This window comes from Lithobates pipiens, unplaced genomic scaffold (assembly GCF_037356315.1).
Source record: "Lithobates pipiens isolate NorthernLeopardFrog02 unplaced genomic scaffold, aLitPip1_a1.2 Scaffold_19, whole genome shotgun sequence".
In the NCBI taxonomy this organism is placed as follows: Eukaryota; Metazoa; Chordata; class Amphibia; order Anura; family Ranidae; genus Lithobates; species Lithobates pipiens.
Window position 1 is genome coordinate 485,887,707 of NW_027507764.1, and position 19,883 is coordinate 485,907,589.

General features: G+C 43.8%; 2 protein-coding genes and 1 long non-coding RNA gene across 5 annotated transcripts in view; 2 read left to right on the plus strand and 1 right to left on the minus strand.

Annotated features, from left to right (window-relative positions):
- RALYL (RALY RNA binding protein like) overlaps nt 1-19,883 on the plus strand; it is a 1,540,715-nt gene that overhangs the window by 745,174 nt on the left and 775,658 nt on the right. The window lies entirely within an intron of this gene.
- Nucleotides 731-3,237, minus strand: LOC143997367 (hemoglobin subunit alpha-3-like). The gene is made up of 3 exons (XM_077492945.1): nt 3,078-3,237; nt 2,061-2,265; nt 731-1,044 (listed from the first exon to the last, which is right to left on the minus strand). Exons 1-3 carry the CDS (start codon nt 3,170-3,172, stop codon nt 916-918), a joined length of 429 nt encoding a protein of 142 aa, XP_077349071.1. The 5' UTR covers nt 3,173-3,237; the 3' UTR covers nt 731-915.
- LOC143997368 (uncharacterized) lies at nt 3,685-4,604 on the plus strand. Its single transcript, XR_013277680.1, has 3 exons — nt 3,685-4,103; nt 4,212-4,304; nt 4,403-4,604. It is a non-coding gene; the product is annotated as an uncharacterized LOC143997368 (long non-coding RNA).

Consider the following 19,883-nt stretch of genomic DNA (forward strand, 5'->3'; position numbering starts at 1 on the left):
ACAAATCCCTTACATGTTTAAATTGTGTTAGATATGCGTGTCTTAGCTGTATATAGCCAAAAATATAGGTATTTAGTAACTGATGTAGAGACTTCAGTTCATCAAAAGACTTCAGCTGCCCATTTGTGGTGACATCATCAATCTTTTTAATCCTGAATTTCGTCCAGACCACTGGATCTTCAAAGGCAAAAAATTGTGGCAGATTGGAATTTCTCCACAAAGGTGCATGAGGCGAAAGTGGGAAGGGACCCCCAGATTCCTCATCATGGGCAACCATCCAAGCACATAACACTGACCTCATAGAAGTAGTTAAGACCTAGGGTGATCTGGGCCCCCTAAAAACACTTCATAGTAACCCACGTCAGTCAGATTTCTGTGACGTCAGCAGAGAGTGGACTTCAGTCTGCTCTCTGTTAAAGACGGGTCACAGGACTGCAAAACGAATTGCACTCCTGTGATCCATAGGAGAAGCCCAGCCAAACTAGCTTTTGCTGGACTTCTCCTTTAAGTAAGTTCACCCATCCTATTAGGGAGAGAGGGAGATTTCCCCAAGCAAAAATTTTTTGCTAAGAAATGTATAAAATGGGTGTCACATTCAACCTAATAAAGTTTGAGGCTGAGTTGGTAATGGTAAGCCCCTGATTTGATTTTTTTTAAAGAGAGCAATTGAATACATTAATATAAAACCATCAAAAAACAAAAAAAGATAATAATACAGTTGAGGCAGAAATGAGAAAAAGTGGCAGTTTTATTTAAGAGCACATCAGATTTATATTTGATGGACAATTTACACAAGTAAATACTCTTCAAAAACCATTGCAACTAGGTTATAACCAAAATGGGCCCAGGGAACGCTTCATTGCATGTTGTTTTCCTTGCTGTAATTTCTGATGTAGCCTGTTATACAGGGTGGATTTATCTGTACTTGGAGGTGAGGACTCCAGAGACTAGAGCAAGGAATTTGTCAAAGGCAGCCTGAACCTCAGGAGTGAAATCACCAGGGAAGTGAGAAGCCAAGACCACCTGGATAGTGTGAGACAGCAGCTGCAAAAGAGAAATAGAGAATATATTATTTTTGTGTACATGGACAGAAACACTTGTATTATTTAATAAGGACAGTCATGTCCAAACTACTTTTTGAAATGATATTTTTAAATTAATTTACTCTTAAAAGAGAAGTATGGGTTTGGGGGTTATTGTAGAATCATACTTACCTAGGTGGATGAAGCATCGATCCGATGCTGCATATGTCCCCTGGCGCCTCTTCACTGAGAACTGAGTGATCGAACATCACTGATGGCTTGGTTCTCTCAGCTCCTGAATAGAGAGCAGGTCTCTTGCTTTGCTCCTTCATGCTCACTGGAGCACTGAGCTGTGAAGGGGTGGCTCACTGAGAGGCTGAGATGGCCTTCAGTTAAGACACCTGGTGGATCCAGACTCCCAGAGTCAGGATGATGCAGTGCCTCCAATGACCTGTGTGACGTCAGCAGAGAGTGGACTTCAGACTGCTCTCTGCTGAAAATGGGTCACAGGAGTGCAACATTAATTGTACTCCTGTGACCCATAGGTGAAGCCCAGCCAAACAAACTCAGGCTGGACATATCCTTTAAAGGTTACAGAGCAAACTGCTTCTTTTAAAATGTACACAATGAAAGTATCTGGTGGAAGGTGCTCTTCTTCAAATCAAGGGATACAATACTACCATACTTTACCTGCCTATAATGGTTACTCTCTGGCTTCAATACCTTCCAAAGTTAGTGACCCAACAAATATGCATATCAAGAGTTTTGACTTGAAATTCTTATTTGACTCAGAAAAAAACTTGAATGTAGGGAATAATCATGAGCAGAAGCTAGTATTTTTAGATAGGTCAGCAATAACAGGCTCTATGTTTGTCATGACAACTTTCCTAAAGGCTGATATGGTCATATATTGGTCACCTAAATGCCCACCTGAGTTTCAATACTATATAATGCTGAAAACACATTTAAATGCAATGCATTTTGTTCACCTGAATCAAGTTATCTTATTATTGTATATAAATATTCAGTAGTACTTACAGCAAAGTTTCCTGGATCCACTCTTAGGTTGTAGGCGTGCAGGTCACTGAGGGAGGACAGGTTGCCAGCAAGATCATCCAGGTGATTGGCTGCACCTACAAGAGCATTAATAATCTTTCCACCATGTGTGTTGAGGTCAGCAGAGCCAGGGGTCAGGACAAAGTGGGGGAAATACGTCTTGGTCTGGGGGAAGCTAAGGAGAAGCCTAAACATAAAAAAAAAAAAAAACAGATATTAATACATGGAAATGATTTGAAATAAATCCATCCACACACACTTCTGACCTGATATTATGCTTCTGTGGTTAATATGGTAGGTTATAGTAATAACTAATTCCCTGTTAAACTGTACGCATTTAGTAAGCACATTTTTCCTACTGTTTGTATAGACAACAGAAAAGAAAAGTTATCAAATTTGTATTCCTTCACTGGTGTTAAAGCTAGGAAAAGAAGAACGGTGCTGTCCTTCAAGAAATGTGCCTTAGAGAATTAGAAAACGATTTGCACACAAATGGTACATAATGTATGATACATAAAATACCAGTAGTCGTAATCACTAATGACTTACACCATGGGTGCTCAACCTGTGGCACTCCAGCGTTTGTGGAACTACAGGTCCCATGAGGCATTGCAAGGCACTGACAGTTACAATTATTACTCCCGGAGGCATGATAGGACTTGTAGTTCCACTACAGTTGGAGGGCCACAGGTTGAGCACCCATGACTTATATCTATCTCTCAATTTTCATTGATGCTTCACTTCCGCTGAAAACGAATGTTTAGTTTTGTAGGATAGCGACAGGTTATACATTTTATCAGTAGTATCTTAGCTTTTTAAGAAGACTATACACATAGATCATAGAACTAGAATGACATAACCCATGTAATGAATAAATGTTTGTAAGTTTAACTTGTTACATTAATCTAAGAACTCCTCTGCTTTTACATTAAACAACCAGTTGAAATTGCACACTGTATTTGTTTATATAAAATATAACCAAGAATAAAAGAACCTTACCTGGTCAAAGCCTCAGAGCCCAGAGCACTGCCCTGAGATCCAATCTTTCCCACTATGGAAAGCACAGCAGACTTCTCACTTGCAGATAGACTCATTGTGATGATCGGGAGTTGGTGTAATACACGTTAGATCAGCTTGGCAACTCAAGAAAGGTCCACGTTAAACTGAAAATCTTGCCAGTTTTTAAAGCATTAGGATACCATTCACAATGGTGAAGATGCATTTCTATTGGCTGAAAACTGCATACCACCCATTAGAACTGACTTATCTTCTGAACCATACATGCTGTATGTGCTGATATAGGGTAAGCATCTTATCACTATATGCTGATTACAAAGCATATACACTCCTTTTGTGTTTACTGAGCTATTGCTGATCATTACAGTTTAACATATTAAATTACACGGCATTACACATTTACACATATATTTTATAATGATAGTTGTGGTTGTTTTAATTAATGTCTTATCTCTGTTCTATCCTTTTGGTTATCAAGGACAGCAATCAAGTGTAGTTTTAACAGAAAAAGTCCAATTATTTCTAAACAATCATACTTGCACCCTATACTTTATTATTTTGAATGTAATACGCTTTTTGTTCTTCTGAGAGACTTTTGACTTCACTAAATTGGCCTTAATATAAGTAGACATGGGGGAGTTACTAAAACTGCAGCACACAGAATTTGTTGTAGCTGTGCATGGTCGCCAATCAGCTTCTAACTTCAGCTTGTTCAATTAAGCTTTAAAGATAAAACCTGGAAGCTGATTGGTTTCTATGCAGAGCTGCACCAGATATTGCACTCTCTAGTTTTAATAAGTCAGCCCCAGTATATTTCAAGTTGTTGCAAATAAGCACTCTCTTTAATCACTCTCTCATAGTCACCAGACTCACCAGAACTAGTTTTCTGTATGTGTAGGAAGAAAAGAGGAAAGAAAAGGTGGGACGAGGAGAAAGAAGAAAAAGAAAACCATGGGAGAAAGCAGGAAAGGCACCCAGGAAAAGGGAAATGAAAAGGAGGAGATTAAGGTGTTTCCCTTACCCCCCCCCCCCCCCCCCTCTTTTCTTCCTTCTTTTCTTGCTATACATACGTTTAGCATCTATACATACATATATATTTTTGTATAATTGCTACAGAGGATCAATTAATCCACTTGTACATGTCGCCCGTATCCACCGTAGGGGAACATCAGAGGTGCCTCGGTCTTCGCTCTGTGTGCTGCTCTATGGGTAAGCGGCAGATTCCCCATCTATCAACCATGCTTATTATACTTTACTTCTGTCTTTGTTTCCTTGATTATTATGTATATTTTGTTACTCCATTCCAGATACTATCCTCCTGATGAAGAAATAGAGCCCTGCGAAACATGCAGAGGATCACATGTTCCGTACCTTTTGTCTCCACCTTGGAGCACACTATGAAACACACATATAGACAGTCTGTACTTTAAACACTGTTTTGGTATGAACTTTGGAAATTATGTTCCTATCTGTATTTGGGTATCCTCTTTTTATCTCTTTGTATAAATAAAAAACTTTATTTTATTCAATGTGTATTTGGTACAATCAGTACCCAGATAGTCAGTTTTCCTGTCTTTGGAGACTAGTAGGGCAATTATCTCTGTTCTCAATTTCACGTGCTAGAGTTTATACTGAACTGGATCTACTGTTTTGGGCCACCTCTTACCTACCCAATTTGACTAGGTAGGTTAAAGCTGGCTATACATATACTGTAGATTTCTAACAGATTCTACATTAAACAGAAAATCTAGCCTGTTATTGGGTGCTGGCTGTCAAAATACCCGAGCAATGACTGCAGCTAATTGGTCTCTGTTTTACTGACAATATTTCACCCCACACATTTGATTTTAAAAGTTTACCAAGCAAGGTGGTGCTGGCAGGACCATCCACAGATCAAATTTAATGCTGATACAGCAGGAGAATAGGAAGGAAATTTCATCTGTGTATGGCTAGCTTTAGTATCATACTAACAAGATTAGATATCTTAGCCACACATGGCACGCTAAGGTTGGGGAGGGAGAGGTCATAAGCCCAGGGCCAGATTAACATAGGGCTATTGGAGCTGCAGCTCCAGGCCCCTTACCTTAAGATAGGCCCATTTGCCCAAAAAAAAACAAAAAAAAAACGATTGACTTTGAGGGTCGTGGCTCAGCGAAGACCTACCCCACCACTGTTCAAAATTTGGGACTCCTATCATCTATGGTTCCGGAGATACTGGGCCCCTTGAGCAGCCTGTCAGAAGCTACATACAGAGCGACCAGTTTAAATACAAGCTGGCACACTCTGTTTGCAGCAGACTGAGAGGATGAGCTCACAGTGCCTCTCCTCACTTCTTGTCAGAGGCACTGAACTCAGTGGACAGCTTGGAGCCTGCAGAGTTTGACAGGCAGCACCGGCTATAAAAATTGCCTATTATAAATTAATAAGAATGCGGCGCTACCTAAAAGTACTAAAACTTATAAATGAATAATAATCCCAAAATCAATATAAATCAAATAATATCGACTAAATGAAACATGGATATAATAAGAAATGAATCCATATAGATAATCCAAATAAAGATACGTGTGCACGCAATAAATGTGCAACAATTAGTGAATAAAAGTCTGTGAAAAATTATCAATCCAGTGATTAAATAGAAATAATTTGCATAAGTAATCCAAATATAAACAAGCGTATAAAAAATATATATATATATATATATATAAAAATGTATAAAAATATATAAAGTGAAAAATCCGTGAAAAAACAAATGTAGTGACTATTTAGATAATCAATATACACACGTGATTGTCCATAAATAAAGTGCACTGATGACTGATGAATTGCAAAAAATATACAAATAAAGTTCATGCAAAAAAGTGTGAAGAATCAATTCCCAAGAGTGGCAAATCACTGCAAACTTCAGTGCTTAATGGGTGCACCAACTATTTTCCCCAGCCTCTCACCTCCAATAGCTGGTAAACAGGCACTGTGTAAAAGGATAACTGCTGGCTTCTTAATCTTTCAGTCACACTGCTCCACCGCTGTTTGTATTTCACTGTAAGGTTATATATTATATGCCCTCCTAATAGCTCCAGGAAATCCAAGCCATATAAAGTGGAAAAACACAGAGGGCTTTCATGTGTAGTATCTTCGCTTTTTTATTGAAATAAACAGGTAAAATCCACACTTACATTCACAAATACAGCAGAGTGTGCAGCAATCGCGGACTTCCGGTTTCGGCCGTAAACCGGAAGTGATAGGTCCGACACCAAATTCCTTCCCTGACGCGTTGCGTTACAGAACGTAACTTTTTCACCCTTTGAAAAAGTTACGTTCTGTAACGCAACGCGTCAGGGAAGGAATTTGGTGTCGGACCTATCACTTCCGGTTTACGGCCGAAACCGGAAGTCCGCGATTGCTGCACACTCTGCTGTATTTGTGAATGTAAGTGTGGATTTTACCTGTTTATTTCAATAAAAAAGCGAAGATACTACACATGAAAGCCCTCTGTGTTTTTCCACTTTATATGGCTTGGATTTCCTGGAGCTATTAGGAGGGCATATAATATATAACCTTACAGTGAAATACAAACAGCGGTGGAGCAGTGTGACTGAAAGATTAAGAAGCCAGCAGTTATCCTTTTACACAGTGCCTGTTTACCAGCTATTGGAGGTGAGAGGCTGGGGAAAATAGTTGGTGCACCCATTAAGCACTGAAGTTTGCAGTGATTTGCCACTCTTGGGAATTGATTCTTCACACTTTTTTGCATGAACTTTATTTGTATATTTTTTGCAATTCATCAGTCATCAGTGCACTTTATTTATGGACAATCACGTGTGTATATTGATTATCTAAATAGTCACTACATTTGTTTTTTCACGGATTTTTCACTTTATATATTTTTATACATTTTTATATATATATATATATATATATTTTTTATACGCTTGTTTATATTTGGATTACTTATGCAAATTATTTCTATTTAATCACTGGATTGATAATTTTTCACAGACTTTTATTCACTAATTGTTGCACATTTATTGCGTGCACACGTATCTTTATTTGGATTATCTATATGGATTCATTTCTTATTATATCCATGTTTCATTTAGTCGATATTATTTGATTTATATTGATTTTGGGATTATTATTCATTTATAAGTTTTAGTACTTTTAGGTAGCGCCGCATTCTTATTAATTTATATACCTATTTTTTAGTGCAGAGATCACTGTTTTTATGCTGGCTGCTTCCTATGCGCATCAATTTTGTATTTATTTAAATATTTTAAAAAATTTTTAAAAAATTTTTTTATGACATATTAGGTGGAGCGCACTAGTTTACTCTTTACAAAAATTGCCTATTGATTTCAATGGGGCCACTCTGCAACTGCAGGCCAACTTTGAGTAGCAGCATAATCCAACAATGTAAAACTACCATTCAGCAATGTGAAAAAAAAAAAAGGAGTGATAGTAGCACCTCACGAATGCCTGTCAGCTGCTGCTATACCACTCGTTGAAAAGCAATCCACCACAGATCACTTTTCAGAGGGAAGTAAGCATTACCGCAAATGTGAAAGAAACTTAAACACATCATCCATTTCACTCTCCCTACCAACCAGGTCATTCCTCAGCCACTTCCCATGTTAGCCAACTCCCACTTACCCCCCCACCCGCTAATTGATATCCCTCCATGACCACCTCACACCCCCTTGCTGACAGACCTCTCTCCCCAGCCTGCCCCCACACACCCTCTCACCTGCTGACCTGTGGATGGGGGAATCACTCCCGCAGTGTTATTGTGTTCAGTCAGTGGGGAGCCTTGCCTACACACAGAATACAATGATCAGTCTTGCTAACTATAGCTGACAGCACGGATTATTTTGGGAAAAACCTGACAGGCTGGTTGTACTCAAGTCAATTAATAGATTGACCTGTGTACAAACCAGCTAGCCCATACATGGCTGGTCTCTGCTTAATTGACTTAATTTCAATCCATATATGGCCCGCTTACCACTACGCAGTCCCTAAATATCATTCCACAACCCTTTACATTTTCCCTTCCCAGATTCCTTCATTCTCCTCACCTGTACATAGAGGCCACTGTCATACCCTCCACACTCCTCTCCTGCACATTCTGTCCACTGTCATACCCTCCACACTCCTCTCCTATACATATTGCCCTTTGTCATACCCCTCACAATCCTCTCCTGTACATACTGCTCACTGTCATACACTTCTCTCCTGTACATAGTGCCCACTGTCATATCCTCCACACTCCTCTACTGTACATACTGCTCACTGTCATACCCTCCACACTCCTCTCCTATACATAGTGCCCCCTGTTATACCACCCCAAAATCTTCTCCTGTACATAGTGCCTGCTGTCATACCTGCCACATTCCTCTCCAGTACATATTGCTCACTGTCATACCCTCCACACTCCTCTGCTGTACATACTGCCAACTGTCATACCCTCCCCACTCTTCTCCTGTACATACTGCCCACTGTCTTACCCTCCACACTCCTCTACATATTGCTCACTGTCATACCCTTCACACGCCTCTCCTGTACATACTGCCCACTGTCACACCCTCCACACTCTTCTCCTGTACATACTGCCCACTGTCATACCCTCCATACTCTTCTCCTGTACATACTGCCCAATGTCTTACCCTCCACACTACTCTCCTGCACATACTGCTCACTGTCATATCCTCCAAACTCCTCTCCTATACATAGTGCCCTCTGTCATACCCCTCACAATCCTCTCTTGTACATACTGCCCACATAATACCTTCCACACTCCTCTCCTGTACATACTGCCAACTGTCATACCCTCCACACTCCTCTCCTGTACATGCTGTCACCTGTCTTTCTCTCCACATTCCTCTCCTGTACATACTGCCCCCATAATACCCTTCACACTTCTGTACATGCTGCCAACTGGCATAACCTCCAAACTCCTCTCCTGTACATAATGCCCATTGTAATACCCATCATAATCCTCTCATGTACAAAGTGCCCACTGCCATACCCCCCACACACCTCTCCTGTACATACTGCCCACTGGCATACCCCCCACACCCCTCTACTGCGCATACTGCCCACTGTCATACTCTGCCCACTCATCTCCTGTACATAGTGCCCACTGTTATACCATCAAAACTCCTCCCCTATGCCTCTTACCCACAAAAACAGTTCTTTAAAATTATATTGAATACCCTCAATGTTGCCAGCTCTAGAATGGGCACACTTTTGTTAGTTTAACTAAAGGAAATCTTCTCATTCCTCATATTTGTTCTGCCCATTATTGTTACTCATTTAATTTTGTGATTACTACTGTGATGTATGACGGAACATAGGGGATGTGAGCTACTCTAAATATACCACTGGTTAAAAAAAGGGTCACTGAAAATATTTTTTGAAATATTGGCAACTATGCACCCTGTCACTGCCCAAGGGCCACCGGGTCAGCAGGGGGCTCCATGAGAGGCTCCTGGGATCCTGTGATATTAAAGCGGTAGTAACATTACTACTTTTTAGAGGCCCTGAGGTAGTTTATGCCATAATGTACTAGTATGCACAGCATATTAGCACATTACGGTACACTTACCTGTCAGACTGAGCCCTCCAGCACTGCGCTGTGATCAATCCAGTGGGTCCCGGGTGCTTCCATCTTCACCCGATCCTCCTTCCAGGTTTTGTGCCTTCAGTCCCTTGCCTTGGCAAGGCTGCGTTGCTGTCACTCCCACGCATGCAAACTATTTTTATAACAAATTAAATTAAAAAGAGAGAGGGAGGATGAGAGATAGAGAGAGAGGGAATGAGAGAGGGGTGAGGGGTAAAGGAGGGAGGATGGTGGGAGTGCTCTGCGCTTCAACCATTCTGGAAGGAGGTACACTCCATAATAACATGAGTCACCACCCACACACTGACCTACAACTCTGCTCAATATCTCCTCCATCATACAACCCTGCCTAAACAATTCTATCATAAATCATTGGCCATGCACATGGTTAATGTGGCTAGACTCTGCATTCCTGTTCATTGGCTGTCAACTAACACCTCGACCATGAGAGAATGGTTAACAAGGGTTGAAAAGGTTGAGGAGATGGAAGAATTGATCTACACCTCACAAGACCGCATACAGAAATTTTCCAATACTTGGGCATGCTGGACACATTTCAGAACTACAGAAGGATATAAACCCCACTTTTCTCTGTGATACCCTCTCATCCGACCTGAACACAACTGATTTTGTCATAGCTTGACCGAAACTAGGGGATTGGAGATGAGGAATGGTCTCCTACTTCCCTCCCCGCCCCTTCTTCTACCCCCCTTCTCCCCTATGCTGTCCCCTGCCCTCCCTTACCCCCCCCCCAATCTCCCCCTCTTACCCATCTCCCTCTGTCTACTTAGCCCCACCCCCTACACTTTTTCAATGCCGCCACATTGAAATAACCGGCATAATGTGCCATTTTCCCACCAGAGACACACAAAGCTTACTATACCATACACACAAAATTAATGCTCTTTTCAACTCCATGGACAGATCTGTTGATATTGTTCCCCATGGACAACAACCAATTATGATAAGACTTGTCTCTGCTTAGGACATACAATTGTCGGTCATTTCATATAATGTTTATTTTTTTCAAGAGTTACTCATGTTCAATTAATCCTGCAGTTCCTTTGTCCATGACCTGAATATTGTCATGAATGCTCCTTTCAAATATCTATTCAATGTATTGTACATGCAACTTTATCCTCCTTTATTAAAAAAAAATTTGTGGAAAAAACCTATACCAGACCTGAAGGGGCCTGGTATGCACAAGGAGGTGGGAACCCATGCCATTTTGTTTCTTAATTCTGTCACAGGGTTCCCCTTAACCACTTCAATACACTATTATATACTGTACACTGACTGCACTGTAAATATATTCTACACTGCTGCCTGCAGTGCAGTATAGACTGTCTGCACTGTATATATAATCTACATGGAATGCAAATTGTATATATATATATATATATATATATATATATATATATATATATATATATATATATATTAATACACTGCCTGCATTGTATAAATAGTATACACTACACTGACTACAATGTGTGTATATGTGTGTATATATATATATATATATATATATATATATTTATATTGTACAGGACGCCGTGGCTGGGTCCTGGAAGGACGCTATGTTTCCCCTCTATTTGGTTTGTGGTCCCTTTAAGGGAATAAAATTGATTAACCCACCTGTTAGAGGAAGTGTGTTTAAAAACAGGAAGTGGTAGATGAGTGTGGAGGAGTGGAGAAGACATGGTGGATGGTGGATGGTGGATGGTGGATGGTGGATGGTGGATGGTGGATGGTGGATGGTGGATGGTGTTTGTTCTGGGTTGCAGCAACAGAAGTGGACAGCAGTGTTCTGCTTGGAAGCCTCCTGGCAGGGGAAGCTACCTGACATAAAAGATCAAGCACTGTTTGATAGAGACAGCTATTCTGGACTTTGCAAGTCGATGAGACTAAAAACCTTTTCCTTTTGTTTTTGGCTGCTGTAAAGCTTTTTAAATTTAATAAACCCCTTGTTGTGTGAAAAGCCTGTGTCCTGCGATCTACCTGGTCCCCCGAACATTACAAGTGGTGCTCGAATGCGGGCAGGACAAAGTAACAGGCGTTTTTCTTGCTATTTTTTTTTGCATTGGATTTGAACTGACATTTAAAGGGACAATACAGTGAATTTATGTCCTGGGTTAAAGCTGCACAACTGTTGAAAGCTGAAACAATGGAGGAGCTAATTAAACAGCTGTCCTTGGCTAATATGCAAGTGCAGACTCGCCATGAGGAAGCTACTCAGCGCTTAGCAACCGAGCTGGAGGTACAAAAAACGCACCACAACGAGGAGGCGTTTCTGGCTACATTTGAGAGGACGGCAGAGAGAGAAGGGTGGCCCCAGGACCAGTGGGCCGGCTTAATTACTCCCTTCCTCACTGGAGATCCTCAAAAAGCCTATTTTGACCTACCACCAGAAGACGCTAAAGATTATCAAAAACTAAAGGCAGAAATACTGGCTCAGTTGGGGGTGACTACGGCTGTTCGGGTCCAACGAGTGCACCAGTGGAAGTATCGTTCATACCGGCCACCGCGATCTCAAATGCATGACCTGGTGCAACTAGTAAAAAGATAGCTGCAGCCCGAAGTGTTATCTGGCCCCCAAATTGTGGAGCGGGTCGTGCTGGACCGATACTTAAGGTCACTGCCAGACGACCTTCAACGGTGGGTCAGCCACGGAGACCCCAAAACTGTGAACCTCCTTGTTGAGATGGTGGAACGATATACAGTGGTGGAGGATCTGCTTGGCCCCGCCAAGCGTCAAGGGCCCAGTCTGCCACGGCCTTTCCGACCAACTGCCGCCCTTCGAAAGGATGTCCCCAGGAGCCCTGGAACCAACACCCCGGAAGGCTAAGAGTCACACCCGTTACCCTCTCAGCGACCTGTTCCTGTTCAGAGAGGAGGGGATGTACAATGTTGGCGATGTCATGCCTGGGGCCATACCCGGGCCCACTGCCCATTGCAGGAAGAACCCATGGAATGCGGGGTTCTTCGGAGGGGGTCTTTTTATGCCCATAAAGCGTGTACAACACATCTTGACCTTGGAGAGGGGAAATTTGAGTGTGAAGTCCAAGTGAACCACCACCCTGCACGGGCTTTGCTGGACTCCGGAAGCATGGTAACCCTGGTTCACCCTAGAGTAATTGGGAATATCAGTCCGGTAAGAAAAAATTTACGGGTTGTGTGCATTCATGGGGACACTAGAGAGTACCCTCTCATCTCGGTGTCCATCTCCACAGCATGTGGCACTGGTACTCAAGAGGTGGGGGTGGTAAAGAACTTGGTACATGACGTTATCATAGGACGAGACTGTCCATTATTTGCAAAACTGTGGGGACAAGGAGAACTATCTGAAAGGTCCAGAGACTGGGAAGAAACTAGTCCCTCTGTTCCTGTTGTTGAGGGTAATAACCCTGAGATACCGCATGTTCGTAATATGGACCCAGTTGATAAAAATGCTAAGGATTTGGTTAAGGGTGATGAAAGTAGTGCTGACACTGTTAAGGATGTCAAAATGTGGGGTTCACAGACCTACCTGAATACTGAGGGGGGGACCTTCCCCGCTTCAGGTAATGCTGGGGGAAGAGGATGAGGAAGTGGCCTCTACCCCTGCCTTGCCAGATTTGGGTGTTCCCCAGGGGGCATTTGGTACTGCCCAGATGCAGGACCCCACTTTGGCCAGGGCACGGGAAAAGGTTGTAGTAATAAATGGGGAGCCCCAAGAGCCAGGTGCTAATGAGCGGTGGCCACATTTTGCAATATGTAATGAATTGCTTTATCGGGTTACTAAAGTGAGAGAAAATGTGGTAGAACAATTATTGGTACCCCAACAGCATAGACGCAAGGTCCTGGACCTGGCCCATAATGATGTTTTAGGGGGACACCTGGGAGTTGAAAAGACGGAGGCACGGATCGCCGACCAGTTTTACTGGCCAGGCTTGAAAGCAGAGGTAAGGAGATACTGTACCTCTTGTCCCACCTGTCAGTTGACCGCTCCGGCGACCCATTTCCGGAGCCCGTTGGTCCCTCTGCCCATAATTGAGGTCCCATTCAAAAGGATAGCCATGGATATAGTGGGTCCCTTGGTAAAGTCGGCTCGAGGTCATTCTTACATACTGGTGATCCTCGACTATGCCACTCGATATCCTGAGGCACTACCCCTGCGGAATACCTCCTCTAAGGCTATTGCCCGGGAACTATTCCAGTTGTTTACACGGACACGTTTTCCCAAGGAAATACTCACAGACCAGGGCACCCCGTTTATGTCGAAGGTTATGGCTGATGTATGCAAACTGTTCTGGATTAAACAGCTGCGCACATCGGTCTACCATCCCCAAACAGATGGATTGGTAGAACGTTTTAATAAGACCCTTAAGTCTATGCTCAAGAGAGTGGTACAAAGGGATGGGAAAGACTGGGACTGCCTGTTACCAGCTCTCCTGTTTGCTATCCGAGAAGTGCCCCAGGCCTCCACTGGGTTTTCGCCCTTTGAATTGGTATATGGGCGGAGACCTCGCGGATTGCTGGACTTTGTTAAAGAAGAATGGGAAAGTGAACCAATTCAGCATAAGAGTGTTCTTGAATATGTCTCTCAAATGCAGGAGAGGATCCGAACTGTGATGCCACTAGTTAAGGAACATTTACAAAAAGCCCAGGAGGCTCAACGACGGGTCTATAATAGGGCAGCCAAAATTAGGAACTTCCAAGTGGGGGATCGAGTAGCAGTGTTGATTCCCACTGTGGAAAGTAAATTCTTGGCCAGATGGCAAGGCCCTTTTGAGGTTGTAGAAAAAGTGGGAGAGGTAAATTATGTGGGAAAAGTGGGAGAGTCCACCAGCCAGGCAAGAGGAAACCCTACCAGATATATCATGTAAACTTGTTAAAGCCCTGGACAGACAGGGAACCAGTGACCTCCCTGGCTAGTACAAAATTTGAGCCTCGGGGTTGGGGTGGAGAGTGTCCAAGTAGCAAATACCCTGTCTAAAACCCAAAGTCAGCAGGCAAAGGAGTTCTTGCAGAGAAATAAAGAAAATTTTTCAGACTTGCCAGGGCTCACTAGTATAGAGCATGATATTATCACAGAACCAGGAGTCAAAGTTTTTGTCCGGCCCTACCGCATCCCAGAGGCTCAAAGGAAGGCCGTTTCAGAGGAAGTAAAAAAGATGTTAGACCTAGGGATTATTGAGGAATCGCAGAGTGAGTGGTCGAGCCCGATTGTGTTGGTACCGAAGCCCAACGGGACTCTGCGATTGTACAATGATTTCCGGAAACTTAATGAAGTTTCCCGGTTTGATGCCTACCCCATGCCCCGGGTAGATGAGCTTATCGAGAGACTAGGTCCAGCCAGGTATATCACTACGTTAGACCTTACCAAGGGTTATTGGCAAATACTGTTGACTAAGGCTGCTAGAGAGAAAACTGCTTTTTCTACCCCAGAGGGGAGTTTTCAGTACAAAAGGATGCCTTTTGGATTGCAAACTGCTCCAGCCACGTTCCAGAGGGCAATGGATAGGATTTTACGACCTCACCGGAAGTATGCCTCAGTGTACTTGGACGATATAGTCATTTTTAGCAAAGACTGGGAATCACATTTGCCCAAAGTTCAGGCAGTGCTGGACTCTCTTTGGAAGGAAGGGTTTTCAATAAACCCTGAAAAATGTGCTTTGGGAATGGAGGAGGTGAAATACTTGGGTTATATCGTGGGTAGAGGGGTAGTAAAACCTCAGGTCAACAAGATAGAGGCTATACAGAATTGGCCCCGCCCCCTCACAAAAAAAGCAGGTACATGCATTCCTGGGCATGGTGGGATACTACAGGAGGTTTGTACCCAACTTTGCCACGTTGGCGGCTCCGTTGACCGATCTGACTAAGGGTCGTAAATCGGTCATGGTGGAGTGGAATGCAGACGCTGAGAAGGCTTTTTTGGAGCTCAAGTCAATGCTGTGCCAACACCCTGTCCTGGTAGCACCTAATTTTTCAAAAGAGTTTGTTGTCCAGACTGATGCTTCCGATGTAGGATTGGGAGCGGTGTTGTCACAGGTTATTCATGGCGAGGAACACCCGATAGTCTTCCTCAGCAGGAAGTTAACACCAGCGGAGAAAAACTACGCCATAATTGAACGAGAGTGTCTGGCCATTAAGTGGGCTCTGAAATCCCTCAGATATTACCTTTTGGGGAGGAAGTTTAGGTTGATTTCTGATCATGCCCCTTTAACATGGCTGAGACAAGGAAAAGGGACTAATGCCAGGGTTACCCGGTGGTTCCTGGCACTCCAGGAATTTAAGTTTGTAGTGGAGCATAGGCCCGGGAGACTGCATCAAAATGCAGATGCCCTCTCCCGAGTCCATTGTTTGAGCTCCACTGTTGCCTCCACCTCCTTGGCGTTGGGGCACAGGGGGGGGGGGGGGTATGTACAGGACTCCGTGGCTGGGTCCTGGAAGGACGCTATGTTTCCCCTCTATTTGGTTTGTGGTCCCTTTAACCCACCTGTTAGAGGAAGTGTGTTTAAAAACAAGACAGGAAGTGGTAGATGGGTGTGGAGGAGTGGAGAAGACATGGTGGATGGTGGATGGTGTTTGTTCTGGGTTGCAGCAACGGAAGTGGACAGCAGTGTCCTGCTTGGAAGCCTCCTGGCAGGGGAAGCTACCTGACACAAAAGATCAAGCACTGTTTGATAGAGACAGCTATTCTGGACTTTGCAAGTCAGTGAGACTAAAAACCTTTTCCTTTTGTTTTTGGCTGCTGTAAAGCTGTTTAAGTTTAATAAACCCCTTGTGTGAAAAGCCTGTGTCCTGCGATCTACCTGGTCCCCCGAACATTACAATATATATATATATATATATATATATATATATATATATATATATATATACATATATATATATATACTAAACTGCTTACACGCCACTAACTAACCTGCCTCCTCCAGCTAATGTTCTCTCATTCATAACACTATATATGGCCTCCGTGTAAGCAGCCTTATATAGTGTGGGGCATGGACTTAGCACCCTGATCCATGATTGGCTTTAGCCAATCATGCAGGTCAGGGGCATGCTTTGGCCAATCATCAGACATCAATGCACTGCAATCTCGCAGTCCATTATTTGCCACGAACATCCCATAATGTTTGGTATTCGACTGGAACACCGGGACCATCCCTAATGCACTCTACGGTGTAAAAATTTTAGGGAAGTGTGAAGAAATGCTGTAAAGTAGGGATGAGCCCAATGTTCGAGTCAAACGTAAATTCAACTCTAGTCACTTTGGCCAGGGCACGGGAAAAGGTTGTAGTAATAAATGGGGAGCCCCAAGAGCCAGGTGCTAATGAGCGGTGGCCACATTTTGCAATATGTAATGAATTGCTTTATCGGGTTACTAAAGTGAGAGAAAATGTGGTAGAACAATTATTGGTACCCCAACAGCATAGACGCAAGGTCCTGGACCTGGCCCATAATGATGTTTTAGGGGGACACCTGGGAGTTGAAAAGACGGAGGCACGGATCGCCGACCAGTTTTACTGGCCAGGCTTGAAAGCAGAGGTAAGGAGATACTGTACCTCTTGTCCCACCTGTCAGTTGACCGCTCCGGCGACCCATTTCCGGAGCCCGTTGGTCCCTCTGCCCATAATTGAGGTCCCATTCAAAAGGATAGCCATGGATATAGTGGGTCCCTTGGTAAAGTCGGCTCGAGGTCATTCTTACATACTGGTGATCCTCGACTATGCCACTCGATATCCTGAGGCACTACCCCTGCGGAATACCTCCTCTAAGGCTATTGCCCGGGAACTATTCCAGTTGTTTACACGGACACGTTTTCCCAAGGAAATACTCACAGACCAGGGCACCCCGTTTATGTCGAAGGTTATGGCTGATGTATGCAAACTGTTCTGGATTAAACAGCTGCGCACATCGGTCTACCATCCCCAAACAGATGGATTGGTAGAACGTTTTAATAAGACCCTTAAGTCTATGCTCAAGAGAGTGGTACAAAGGGATGGGAAAGACTGGGACTGCCTGTTACCAGCTCTCCTGTTTGCTATCCGAGAAGTGCCCCAGGCCTCCACTGGGTTTTCGCCCTTTGAATTGGTATATGGGCGGAGACCTCGCGGATTGCTGGACTTTGTTAAAGAAGAATGGGAAAGTGAACCAATTCAGCATAAGAGTGTTCTTGAATATGTCTCTCAAATGCAGGAGAGGATCCGAACTGTGATGCCACTAGTTAAGGAACATTTACAAAAAGCCCAGGAGGCTCAACGACGGGTCTATAATAGGGCAGCCAAAATTAGGAACTTCCAAGTGGGGGATCGAGTAGCAGTGTTGATTCCCACTGTGGAAAGTAAATTCTTGGCCAGATGGCAAGGCCCTTTTGAGGTTGTAGAAAAAGTGGGAGAGGTAAATTATGTGGGAAAAGTGGGAGAGTCCACCAGCCAGGCAAGAGGAAACCCTACCAGATATATCATGTAAACTTGTTAAAGCCCTGGACAGACAGGGAACCAGTGACCTCCCTGGCTAGTACAAAATTTGAGCCTCGGGGTTGGGGTGGAGAGTGTCCAAGTAGCAAATACCCTGTCTAAAACCCAAAGTCAGCAGGCAAAGGAGTTCTTGCAGAGAAATAAAGAAAATTTTTCAGACTTGCCAGGGCTCACTAGTATAGAGCATGATATTATCACAGAACCAGGAGTCAAAGTTTTTGTCCGGCCCTACCGCATCCCAGAGGCTCAAAGGAAGGCCGTTTCAGAGGAAGTAAAAAAGATGTTAGACCTAGGGATTATTGAGGAATCGCAGAGTGAGTGGTCGAGCCCGATTGTGTTGGTACCGAAGCCCAACGGGACTCTGCGATTGTACAATGATTTCCGGAAACTTAATGAAGTTTCCCGGTTTGATGCCTACCCCATGCCCCGGGTAGATGAGCTTATCGAGAGACTAGGTCCAGCCAGGTATATCACTACGTTAGACCTTACCAAGGGTTATTGGCAAATACTGTTGACTAAGGCTGCTAGAGAGAAAACTGCTTTTTCTACCCCAGAGGGGAGTTTTCAGTACAAAAGGATGCCTTTTGGATTGCAAACTGCTCCAGCCACGTTCCAGAGGGCAATGGATAGGATTTTACGACCTCACCGGAAGTATGCCTCAGTGTACTTGGACGATATAGTCATTTTTAGCAAAGACTGGGAATCACATTTGCCCAAAGTTCAGGCAGTGCTGGACTCTCTTTGGAAGGAAGGGTTTTCAATAAACCCTGAAAAATGTGCTTTGGGAATGGAGGAGGTGAAATACTTGGGTTATATCGTGGGTAGAGGGGTAGTAAAACCTCAGGTCAACAAGATAGAGGCTATACAGAATTGGCCCCGCCCCCTCACAAAAAAAGCAGGTACATGCATTCCTGGGCATGGTGGGATACTACAGGAGGTTTGTACCCAACTTTGCCACGTTGGCGGCTCCGTTGACCGATCTGACTAAGGGTCGTAAATCGGTCATGGTGGAGTGGAATGCAGACGCTGAGAAGGCTTTTTTGGAGCTCAAGTCAATGCTGTGCCAACACCCTGTCCTGGTAGCACCTAATTTTTCAAAAGAGTTTGTTGTCCAGACTGATGCTTCCGATGTAGGATTGGGAGCGGTGTTGTCACAGGTTATTCATGGCGAGGAACACCCGATAGTCTTCCTCAGCAGGAAGTTAACACCAGCGGAGAAAAACTACGCCATAATTGAACGAGAGTGTCTGGCCATTAAGTGGGCTCTGAAATCCCTCAGATATTACCTTTTGGGGAGGAAGTTTAGGTTGATTTCTGATCATGCCCCTTTAACATGGCTGAGACAAGGAAAAGGGACTAATGCCAGGGTTACCCGGTGGTTCCTGGCACTCCAGGAATTTAAGTTTGTAGTGGAGCATAGGCCCGGGAGACTGCATCAAAATGCAGATGCCCTCTCCCGAGTCCATTGTTTGAGCTCCACTGTTGCCTCCACCTCCTTGGCGTTGGGGCACAGGGGGGGGGGGGGTATGTACAGGACTCCGTGGCTGGGTCCTGGAAGGACGCTATGTTTCCCCTCTATTTGGTTTGTGGTCCCTTTAACCCACCTGTTAGAGGAAGTGTGTTTAAAAACAAGACAGGAAGTGGTAGATGGGTGTGGAGGAGTGGAGAAGACATGGTGGATGGTGGATGGTGTTTGTTCTGGGTTGC